The sequence below is a fragment of the Diplotaxodon limnothrissa genome, linkage group LG18, assembly GCF_057381915.1.
Source record: "Diplotaxodon limnothrissa isolate DT_005_m linkage group LG18, D_limnothrissa_male_GT1.1, whole genome shotgun sequence".
NCBI classification, from domain to species: domain Eukaryota; kingdom Metazoa; phylum Chordata; class Actinopteri; order Cichliformes; family Cichlidae; genus Diplotaxodon; species Diplotaxodon limnothrissa.
Genome location: NC_140613.1, coordinates 22,007,743 through 22,019,820, shown reverse-complemented (window position 1 = coordinate 22,019,820; position 12,078 = coordinate 22,007,743). Strand labels below are relative to the sequence as shown.

The 12,078-nt window shown below is 44.9% G+C and overlaps 1 protein-coding gene across 2 annotated transcripts; it reads left to right on the top strand.

Annotated features, from left to right (window-relative positions):
* The first annotated feature begins 296 nt into the window (after positions 1–296).
* onecut3b (one cut homeobox 3b) lies at positions 297–11,780 on the top strand. Of its 2 annotated transcripts, XM_085377669.1 has the most exons (3): positions 309–1,389; positions 11,404–11,634; positions 11,716–11,780. In XM_085377669.1, exons 1-3 carry the CDS (start codon positions 309–311, stop codon positions 11,778–11,780), a joined length of 1,377 nt encoding a protein of 458 aa, XP_085233795.1. The 2 variants fall into 2 exon arrangements, with proteins under 2 accessions (XP_085233794.1, XP_085233795.1); XM_085377668.1 differs by having other exon boundaries at positions 297–1,389; positions 11,404–11,780.
* The last annotated feature ends 298 nt before the right edge of the window (positions 11,781–12,078 follow it).

Sequence of the window (12,078 nt, the reverse complement as noted above, 5' to 3'; positions counted from 1 at the left end):
CGCTGTTGGACCAGAGATGAGATACAGCCCTGGAGAGCTCCTAGCCACATGAACGCCACGACGCCGCTGAGGCGCTCGGTCCCGTGTCTGCTTCAGACAGAACAGAACTCGTCCTCGCCTCACCGGACTGGTCGGATAATTGTTATCAATGGATTGGCATTCTAACGGGTTGGTATTTTTATTGCTCCGGTAGGGCTAGAGGGTAAGAAAGCGTGCGTGTGTTTGAGTGAGAGTGAGAGAGCGGTGAGAGGGAGAGACAGGGGGAGACGGTGGGAGGGTGGGACAAGGGAACATATATGCTTTCAGCCATGGAGCTCACCATGGAGAACCTTCACAGCGTCTCGTCACACTCCCAGGCGGGAGACCTCATGAACTCTCCGCATGCTCGGCCATCGCCGTCCCCCAGCTCTACTCCCCGGAATCTGGTCTCGCACGCTCCCGGCGCGCGGTCGGCCATGGTCTCCGGCATGCCCTCGCTTCTGGAGGGGTCTGGGGGAGACTACCGGACAGACCCGTCCGCGTTGTCCGGACACCTGCACCCGTCCATCAGCATGTGCGAAACCGGGATGAGCCTTAGCAACACATACACAACTCTAACCCCCCTGCAGCATCTACCTCCGATATCCACAGTGGCGGACAAGTTTCACCACCCGCATTCACACCACCATGCTGCCGCCCACCAACGACTCTCGGCCGGGAACGTGAGTGGGAGCTTCACACTGATGCGGGACGACCACCGTGGTCTTACCTCCATGGGCAATCTGTACAGTCACTACTCTAAAGAAATGTCCGTGTCCGGTATGGGCCACGGCTCGCTGTCCCCGCTTTCCAGCGGGCTGGGCTCTCTGCACAACTCCCAGCAGCCGCTCTCAGCCTACGGGCCCAGCGCGCACCTCCCCGCCGACCCCAAGATGCTTTCTCCGGTGTCAGGCTTCGAGACCCACGCATCCATGCTGTCCCGAAGTGACCAAGAGCATCTGGCCAGGAGTTTAGGGGGACATGGCCACGGCATGATCTCCAACATCAGCGGCATGCATCATCACCCGCACGGTCACCTTCACTCGCAAGCAAACGGTGCAGTAATGCTGGGGGACCGGGAGAGACACGGCCATGGACCCAGCCAAGGAGTATCAGGGTCAGGCATTCAGGCCGAGGAGATCAACACTAAGGAGGTGGCACAGAGAATAACAGCAGAGTTGAAGCGCTACTCCATCCCGCAGGCCATATTCGCCCAGAGGATCTTAAGCCGGTCGCAGGGCACCCTCTCGGACCTGCTACGGAACCCCAAACCTTGGAGTAAGCTCAAGTCAGGACGGGAGACCTTCAGAAGGATGTGGAAGTGGCTGCAGGAGCCCGAGTTTCAGCGGATGTCTGCTCTCAGGCTAGCAGGTAATATACAATCCCTTCAGCATTATTGCTTCACATAAAAAGCGTTCAGCCTTCCACCGTCGCCTCTCAAATAAAATAGAAGGATTCAGCACCACGGACAGTTCAGCCAGCAAAGGTGCGCAGAGGCACAGCAGCTTCATCAACGTAATTAGCCATACCCGCAATTCAACCTTCAACCGGAAGCGAATATGATTTGTGTAAAGACAGCGAACAAATCTATTTGTGTTTCCCTCGGATCTCTAGGAATAGTTACAGTGGGATGCAAAAGTTTGGGCAACCTTGTTAATCGCCGTTATTTTCCTGTATAAATCGTTGGTTGTTACAATAAAAAATGTCAGTTAAAAATATCATATAGGAGACACACACAGTGATATTTGAGAAGTGAAATGAAGTTTATTGGATTTACAGAAAGTGTGCAATAATTGTTTAAATAAAATCAGGCAGGTGCATAAATTTGGGCACCACAAAAAAAGAAATGAAATCAATATTTAGTAGATCCGCCTTTTGCAGAAATTACAGCCTCTAAACGCTTCCTGTAGGTTCCAATGAGAGTCTGGATTGTGGTTGAAGGTATTTTGGACCATTCCTCTTTACAAAACATCTCTAGTTCATTCAGGTTTGATGGCTTCCGAGCATGGACAGCTCTCTTTAACTCACACCACAGATTTCAATAATATTCAGGTCTGGGGACTGAGATGGCCGTTCCAGAACGTTGTACTTGTTCCTCTGCATGAATGCCTTAGTGGATTTTGAGCAGTGTTTCGGGCCGTTGTCTTGTTGAAAGATCCAGCACGGCGCAGCTTCAGCTTTGTCACTGATTCCTGGACATTGAGTGGAATCCATGTGTCCCTCAACTTTGACAAGATTCCCAGTCCCTGCACTGGCCACACAGCCCCACAGCATGATGGAACCACCATATTTTACTGTAGGTAGCAGGTGTTTTTCTTGGAATGCTGTGTTCTTTTTCCTCCATGCATAACGCCCCTTGTTATGCCCAAATAACTCAATTTTAGTTTCATCAGTCCACAGCACCTTATTCCAGAATGAAGCTGGCTTGTCCAAATGTGTTTTAGCAAACCTCAAGCAGCTCTGTTTGTGCTGTGGGCGGAGAAAAGGCTTCCTCTGCATCACTCTCGCATACAGCATCTCCTTGTGTAAAGTGCACCGAATGGTTGAACAGTGACTCCATCTGCTGCAAGATGATGTTGTAGGTCTTTGGTGCTGGTCTGTGGGTTGACTCTGACTCTTCTCACCATTCGTCGCTTCTGTCTGTCTGAGATTTTTGTTCGTCTGCCACTTCGAGCCTTAACTTGAACTGAGCCTGTGGTCTTCCATTTTCTCAATATGTTCCTAACTGTGGAAACAGACAGCTTAAATCTCTGAGACAGCTTTCTGTATCCTTCCCCTAAACAATGATGGTGAACAATCTTTGACTTCAGGTCATTTGAGAGTTGTTTTGAGACCCCCATGTTGCTACTCTTCAGAGAAATTTAAAAGAGGAGGGAAACTTACAATTGACCCCCTTAAATACTCTTTCTCATTATTGGATTCACCTGTGTATGTAGGTCAGGGGTCACTGAGCTTACCGAGCCAATTTGAGTTCCAATAATTAGTTCTAAAGGTTTTGGAATCAATAAAATGACAACAGTGCCCAAATTTATGCACCTGCCTGATTTTGTTTAAACAATTATTGCACACTTTCTGTAAATCCAATAAGCTTCATTTCACTTCTCAAATATCACTGTGTGTGTCTCCTATATGATATATTTAACTGACATTTTTTATTGTAACAACCAACGATTTATACAGGAAAATAATGACTATTAACAAGGTTACCCAAACCTTTGCATCCCACTATATCGCCTGATAGCGACTACTTGGAGCACATTTGCGTCCACCACACTTGCTGTTGTAAACTAAATTTGCAGGCCTGTAGTTTTTGATCTACACACAGCACATCGCAATTGATTCACAATAAAACCTCGAAATAGTTGTCCTCCCAAGACGCCTGTTTTACGAGCTTGTGTTTGTGCGTGCGCACGCGCGCGCGCTTCGGTGGGGCCAACCAGTTGCGCGCGAGAATAGCGGGGTGACCCCAGGCTGCCTGATCAATACGCCAGTTCCCACTCTCCCTTTTAAATGTGGCACACCGATCGATGCCCGTATCGGAGCTGAAAGACGCAATAACCGCAAGATCTCTCCCGCTTTTCATTTAGTGCCATGTAGCACGAGCTTTACATTTAGAACAGGGGCAGGTATGATACAGGGTTCGCTTTTAAAAAAAATTTAACTCAGGACAGCAAAATGAAACTGTGATTTTCAGTGTTTTAAAACTTCAAACTTTGAATCACTAACACTCCAACCCGGTGTCCATTCAGAAAATTAAACATGTAGACCTAAATATTTATTTTAAAAAATGAAATATGTGAAAAATACTACTGCAGCCCATAGATGTGATCACCAGATCTATTTCAAAGCAACCTTGAGCTGCACAAACTGTTCTGATGAAATATTGATTGTAAACTGGGGCGGGGATTGATAACGTGGACAAGTACAAACAAGAAAATGTAGAGAATATAGAGTTTGTGAAGCTGAAAGCCACAAAAACTAACAAAACAAATAGGAAATGTTTCCCTTTCCCCCCTTTAAAATGACATATTTGTTATGAGATGGTGCTACTGAAAGGAATAGCTGTCCAAACCAATAAGATTTCACTGTATCAGTGAAATGCCAAGATAATGCAATCCAATAAGGAAAAATGGGCACAATAGATAGATAGATAGATAGATAGATAGATAGATAGATAGATAGATAGATAGATAGATAGATAGATAGATAGATAGATAGATAGATAGATAGATGAGGATTAGAAGCTGAGGCTTTGAGTGTCATTAATAGTGTTGCTCTGTCCTTTCAGTGTTTGCCTGGCTTTGCACATAGGAGATCAATAAGGCCGTTTCCCCTTCCCAACCCCCTTCTCTCCCACTCCCTGGTGCTCTCCTTCTGTGTTTCTCTCTCTCCTCTCTTCTTCTCTGCAGCACATGACAATAATATCACTAATCTTTCAGTGGTTAACCTGGCAACAGGCAGACGGGCAGGTTGTTTGGCTCGAGGAGCTCGGCGCCACAGAACAAAACAAAACAAAAAACAAAACGCTCAGTGGAGGAAAGGATAAATGAGAGCTAGTCAAACAATGCACTGAGCCATTTTCTATCATCTTACCTCTTACCAGAGCCATCTCTTAATGCCCATCAAACTTACTCGTGCCATGAGAGATTAATGTCGGTATTCTGTTTCTCATATTTTCTGAGGAATCCAAATGGGAAAAACTGGGATGGACAAAACTTCAGTCAACTTGGTTTAAGTGCAGAAGCAAGAAAAGCAAAACTGACATGTGGAAAAAAGGGCTGCAGGAGCTGGGAGATGCCATTGATTGAGTAAGGGCAGGCAGGTTTGGGCTTTGTGTGAACAGCCAGATAGAGGCAGGGTAGTGAAAGGATCAATACCGACCTTAATAATTGATAAGTTTAAGAGAGACGGAGGCGAGATGGGGAAGAAAGAGAGAGGCAGACAGCGGTTGTGTTAGCACTTGTAACAGCATCTTCTAGGTAAGCAAAGTCAAATCTGTGGTTAACAGCTGAGGACCACACAGCAGTCTTCCTGCCTAAACCCCACAGCACAGGGTGTGTAAGTGGTTTTCAAAAATGCTGTTTACACCCTAAACATCCTGTGAAACATCAATAGCACAGTTCTGACACCAACAAGGATGCTGTAGACTCCCACTGCTGAGAACTCGAATCAGATATTTATGAAGCTAGAAAAGAAACACGACTGTAGATTTGTAACAAGTGAAATCAGGGCTTGAAGGCTGATATCTAAAGACAAACACAAAGAGATCACAGCCTAGGAGGGTCTTACAGTAGACAAAGGGCACCAGAGCATCCAGCTGCCTGCCGAGACAGAGTAAGTGCTTTCTGTTTAAGTCAGCGAATCCTCAAAGCAATCCAAGGTTGTGATGTCATTTGATTTTAAAGGTTGCTATGCTTTATGGGGTTTGTAATGCATCTTTATGGAAGGCCTGCAAGCACATTTCATTGAGTGCGTGTGCACACATGCATGCGCGTATGTCTGTGCAAATGCTTCCACATGCACACGTGTGTGTGTGTAAGACTGGGTTATAGAGTGCGTCTGCACTATACATTGTTCAGGCTTATCTGACTCGCTCTGAATCGGTATTGATTTCCTCTCTTCTGCTCTCTTCGGCTCTCTCATATTCTCTCTCTCTCTCTCTCCTTCCCTCTATGCCTCCCCCCTTCCTTCTCTTCTGGCTCTGTACCAGCAGAGCAGAGCAGAGTCTTTGCCTCCCAGCCTTAATTCATCCCTGCTCTCTCTGTAACAGACAGAACTCATTTTGAATAGCCATTCCTGGCACAGTGGTGTCAAATATTTTGACACACTGTATGACTGCAGCTTAATGTGCTGCGACTTAGATTGGCAATACAGTACAACACAAAAAGAAGCTCTATATAGCTTCATAAACATTTAAAACAACCTCTAGCCAAATATTTTAATTCGCATACAAGTAATAAAAATGAGCTGGTTGCAGAATACATAGAAAAAAGATGTGTGGTAATAAGAAGGTGATGCATTTTGTTTAAGAACTGATGCCCATAAGGAGGATATGTGGTTGAAATATATCAAATTTACCTTCTTTAGAGTAGAAATCAGGACTTGTGTTAAATAATAAACACATAAATAAACATCTGTTAGTAGTTTCTTAATTATCCATTTGCAGCACCTTGTTTTGTTAAACCTTATGTTGCTCATGGCAGTTTGTAAAAGGCCTGGTGGTGCTGAAAGGACAGCTCCTTCTAATCCCTCACAGCAGCATTTCGGTGTTAAAGGTGCAAACACCCAACCAATAAAACTGCATTAGTCAGGACTGAATTACAGCTTTTCAGCTCCGACCTTTTAATCTTTTTAAGCTCTTTCTTAAAAGTTATCACAAATTAAACTGACTTGACTTTAGAGTCCCTGCAGATGTTCTGTGTGTCAGAGAGCGTTTGTCTCGGAGATATGTGTAAGCCAGAACTCATTTTATCGTTATCTAGAATTTCCCTTTAATTTGAGCAGAAAATTTGTTCATTAAGCCAAACGGCCGGGAAGAGAAATAGTCCTTGTTTATAGGGACCAGATAATAATATCATTCATAAGTTACAGTACACGAGGTATTTTTAAGTGCTTGAAAAATATTTTTTGGTTAGTTTGTGTTTGTGTGTTTGTGTTCGATATTATTGCATGTTTGTTACAGACGGGACACTGCTTACTAAATCAGAGGCACGTTGTGCAGTTTTTTTTCTTTGTTTTTATTACATCAAAGGCTGAGATTATATTAAACTTTCGCGATAATAACTTAAAAAAAAAACACACAGGAAAAAAGAAACAGAGAGATCACTTTGAAGGCCCAATATTTAAAGCTTGAATATAAAGTTTACAAATGAATCAGTCATCATCGAAGAAATAAAGTTCTACTAGATTAAACAACGGCTTGATTGTAAGTCTTTCTAAGTGTTTCGGGAACATTTCCCAGCGGCTTCTTTGTAGCTTAGTTTACAAAGATTTATTCGTTTTGTTCTCCTTTATTCGCCGTGTTCAGGGTCTCAAAAAACTGTCGAAATATTTGATTGAGGCTTGTGCTCCGTGGAGAGAATGCTGCGTTTAGTTTTTACGTTTTTAAAATAAAAACACAAATCTTAGAAAAACGAAGAGGCGCAAAACTTGGTTTACAGGGCTTACATGACTTTTATGGACTACGAGACAGGATCTAATACTCTGTAAAGCTGCCGATCACTAGTCTCAACAGGACAACACGGGCTTTAGTTGAGAAATAAACGACAGCTTTCAAATAAGCCAATCCTAATCAATCGAGGGTAGCCCGTTTTAAAGGACGAAGAGGCGGTTTGGTTTCAGCCTTGCGCAGTGTTGTGGTGGGAGCAGGGGTCATTCGGGAGCTTTACTTCCCTGCAATGCAATGAATAGGCCTATAGGTTGATCAATATAATCAATAACCGTACATCTGAGGAGGTGTGACAGAGAGTGATTGACACCAAACTGTTTCTCGCCTGCAGTAGTCCGTCCAGGGCGGGAGAGGGCCCGTCTCACCGCACACAAAGCCCGATCTCATCCGTCCGTCCAGGCGTCGACTAGCAGCAGCACGGTGCGGTTAGTTCACCGTCTGCCCCTCACGCCCCACCTGCACACACACACACACACACACACACACACACACACACACACACACACACACACACACACACACACACACACACACACACACACACAGAGGTAAGACACATAATACTCTCCTGTAACATTAAACGAGTTGCCTTGTGCATTTTCATTTTCCCAAATCAAAGGAAACACAGGCCAGAGATGATCTTTTAATTGTAACTCACGTCCACTTATTGGCTTTCATCTCTCGAGGCTTGAGGACATAAAGCTGATGAGATCGAAGGATCTCATGTTTCCTCCTGTACACTAAACATTTCAATGCACACCAGCTAGAGAGTCTTCACACGAAAACTCTATTCGTTTCCTGGTATAAACAAACAAACAAACAAACAAACAAACAAACAAACAAACAAACAAACAAACAAAACAAAACAACACCAAATATCTCTAATCGACTGCTTTCACACACGACTACCTAAAATGTGTTTTACCTCTTGTTGTTTCCAATTGACCTTTACTGTGCAGAGTTTTTGGCAAAAAAAGTTTCCAGATGCATGCCTTAAATCTCATTTTAACACAGGATCAGGAACTACGGGAGCCAGTCACGAGTGGTGTGCGTGACAGGTGTGGGACCTCTAAAGTCAAGCAGTTAAAGTTTAGAAACAAAACAGAATGAGTGTATATCAGTCCAATCAATTTTAATCGGATAATTGGCGATTTATTTATGTTATTCTAAGCAGAGTGTTGAAACGTGTAGGTTCGCGCATGTGTGCACACTTACTGCCCACTTGCGCACATTCACACACACTGAAAGGGAAAGCAGAGACAGCAGCCACCGGCAGCCACAGTCATAAAGCCGAGGTGCTCTTAAACGAGGCACAAGTGCAGCTTAACACACCGAACGGCCAGCGAGTTCATCTCTGGATCAGTAAGCGGTTGAGATTAAACAAAGTGGCGGTTGCCCTGATACCTTTGGCACCGCTGACACCAGGGACATATGAAAGAGATGACATGCGCAACTGCCACTTGAGACTGCTTGTCTCTTCAGAAAAGCCCATTTAGTAATGAGACACACTAAAGATAACCAATAACAGTTTGGTTCTTGTCTCAAGAGAGGTCGCTTTAATGAGTAGCCCCCACTTTTCCTTCCCTGTGGTCCTGTGTTTCTTACCGCGGCGAGGGACGTTCAAGGAGTCTCATTTGAAATTGATTGATTATCTGAGATATGCACTGACCATTGCGGGCCCAGGCCTAGTGCTAACTCCTCGGCAGATGTGTTTTGCAGGCACTGCACACAGGCCTCTGTGCTGCAGAGCAGCATCTGAGCTGATGGAGGAGACCCAGAGTGGTGTTGGCATTGTAAAATGGCCGGTAGCACAAGTTGTTCGAAAACAGGCATTACATATTAAATTATCACTATATTAGCACTAGCATTCAGTCATTACATTAGGGAGTATTGAGTTTGGTTTGAGACAGCACTTAGAGAGCCTTCAGGAGATTCTGGCATGGCTGGGCCTGAACCAATTGAATAAACGTTCCATGAAATGGTTCTGAAGTGCGGATCAATCAATATGGGGGCTATCAATCCGGGGGCAAATTAAAACAATTGAGAAAAACAACAAGAGGAAAAGAGTTGAGGAAGTCGAGAGGAGGGATGGAGGATACAATGCAGGGACGAGCACATAACCTACATTCAGCTGAGGAAAAATATCTTGGTAATTGTGCTTTGCTTGCAGTAACAAAGCGTGAACAATGACCATTCGCACACGTGCACGCGCGCATGCATGCATACACATGTGCACATTTATATTGATCCCCACCTCACAGTCAAATCTGTTTACTGCTGTTGTCTAAACCTGCTGTAAAGTCATCAATCATTTGCATACACCACCACCTCCACACTGCAGCCAGTCTTATTTATCTTCTGCCCCCACCCCCACCTTTCCTTCTTCTCATTCTTTCCCTGCACACACACACACACACACACACACACACACACACACACACACACACACACACACACACACACACACACACACACACACACACACACACAATCATCCAGCACTGGCACTGGTGTAGATATCAGTGATCATTCCTTGGCGCTTTTTAAGGTACATCCCCAAACTCAATCTCGTGCACGCGCACACACTTTATATGGCCTAAAAACTATGTAATCAGTGACCTATCTGAGACACCCCCCCCCCCCCCCCCCAAATTCAAAAGCACCCAGACTGGATGACTGCCACATTTTCTTTGTTCTTCCAAAGATTAACAATTTCTTCTCATCTGTCTGTCACAAGGCGCGTTCGCGAGCTACAATCCCCAGCCCGAGCGCGCGTCCCCCCAATACACACACACACACGCGCGTGCGCACATACACACCACCGAGTTCTCGCGGATCGATAGGGATCGATCGGGTGGGGAAGGGAGCCCTGATTACTGGACCACGTGTTCGGGAGAAAACCGCGGAAAATCGATCATTGCAGCTTTTTAGGGCAGCAGAACAGAACAGACTCCCTCCAGTCTCCACAGCCAGAGCCGAGCCTACTGACGGTGCATCCAGGCACGGCAGACCGCTTCTTTGTCAGCATTTCACATCTCCACCAGTTTCAGCAAGGCACACACACATCCACGATCACACTACTCTATTCACCATAACCGCGTTATTTCTCGATTAGTCACAAATCAAGCCAAATTGTTTACATACATAAATACTTCAAATCCGCATGCAGGTGAGTTATAACTCAGGCCTGCACAGGTTTTAGACATAATTCCTCTCCTCCTCTCCTCGGAGCCTGACGGTTTATCTCATGTCACCACACATTTGAAATAAACGTCTAGAGATACTTCAATGAGCAAGATGTTTACTCCTCTGAGTCTTACTGTTCATGTTATGTTCTGCTGCAGCAGCAGGTAGTAACCAACGAGAATATGTAGTGTAGCATTCAGGAACAGTAAGAGATCTGAGTGCTCATTTTCAGTCCTGTTATTAATATAAATGGTGCAAGAAAAACCCCGCTTAATTAACCAAGTCTCAAATTTGACTTGAACAGGGAAAAACACGGCACAGCTTAAAGATAAGGCCGCTGTTAACAAGTTTCACCCTGGCTAAATTTGTGATTTAAATGGACAAAACTAGACCTGTTCGGAAATCAATCTCAACACTTAGAGCGTGTTTGGCAACCTAAATAGCAATAATATTGGATTTTAAATGCGGAACATTAGTTTGGAAATCTACAAAAACTCTGTCATTGATATCAGGATAACCCCACCTGAAACAGAAACATGTGAGGTTTAGATATTATTTTAATATAGTTTAATATCTTCTCACTCAGAAGGCAGCCCGTAGTATAGACTCAATCACATTTTAAATATTTAAATTCGATCTGCTCCTCTCCTTATGTCTTCCTGCTTCTCATTCTTTCTTTTGTAGCTTGCGCATGCTCCTGTTTCACACACACAGAGTAATCTGTTCCCATAATGTGCCCTTTTCAAATAGCCAATTAGGGATCGTGATACAGGCCTAAACACATTCCGCTTAAGCATCAGGACTTCATCATCACACTGAAACATGATCATAAATAACCACTTTTAAACTTTTTGGTTCTACACTCTGCTTTTTGTTGCTATTTTTTTGGAAATTTTTGTTCCCTGAGTATTATGTTAAATGTATAAATTATCTGTATCATATGTATTTTGTGCTCCACTATATGTGACACATATATAACATGTTATTCTTCTCTCCCTTCCTCCCTTTATCCGTCTCCTTCTTCTCTCCAGCATGTAAACGCAAGGAGGAGGACCGAGGACGGGAGCGGAACCAGGTGCCAAAGAAGCAGCGACTGGTCTTCACCGACCTGCAGCGTCGCACCTTGGTAGCCATCTTCAGAGAGAACCGCCGGCCCTCCAAGGAGATGCAGCTCACCATCTCCCAGCAGCTGGGCCTGGAGCTCTCCACCGTCTCCAACTTCTTCATGAACTCACGCCGCCGATGTCCAGAGCGCTGGGACGCAGAGGATCACAGTCTCGGGGCGCACGGCCACGTGCACACATCCCATGGAAACAGCAGCAGCAGCAACAACAACAACAACAACAATAACGGCGCCTCACCAATCCAACCCGGTACCTCCTCTGCTGTTTCCTTCTCCAAGGCCTGACGTCTGCAGGACGGATGTAGAGAGAATGGAGGGTTCCTTTCCGCTAAGACTCTCCGTCACTGCAGAGCTACCGAGCGCTGTGGCTTCAGACCACTCAACTGATCCATTTGTTCAGAGTACCGAGGACTCTGTGCAGATGGATCAGACCTTCTCGGTGTTATCTTTTGACCCGAATGCCACTCTTAGGGGCTAACATGCATTTTCAAAATGTGACTCTTGAAACCAAAGATCCAACAACCACATGTAGCCGTCAGGAAAAAAAAAATCATCCTGAAAAACCAAAGAGCATCCATTTATA

What these genes read in the sequence shown, in the direction of transcription:
- onecut3b (XM_085377668.1), top strand. Translation starts at nt 297, where the DNA reads ATGCTTTCAGCCATGGAGCTCACCATGGAGAACCTTCACAGCGTCTCG. An exon ending in GTCTGCTCTCAGGCTAGCAG is followed by an intron (nt 1,390 to 11,403) that starts GTAATATACAAT and finishes TCTTCTCTCCAG; the next exon opens with CATGTAAACGCAAGGAGGAG.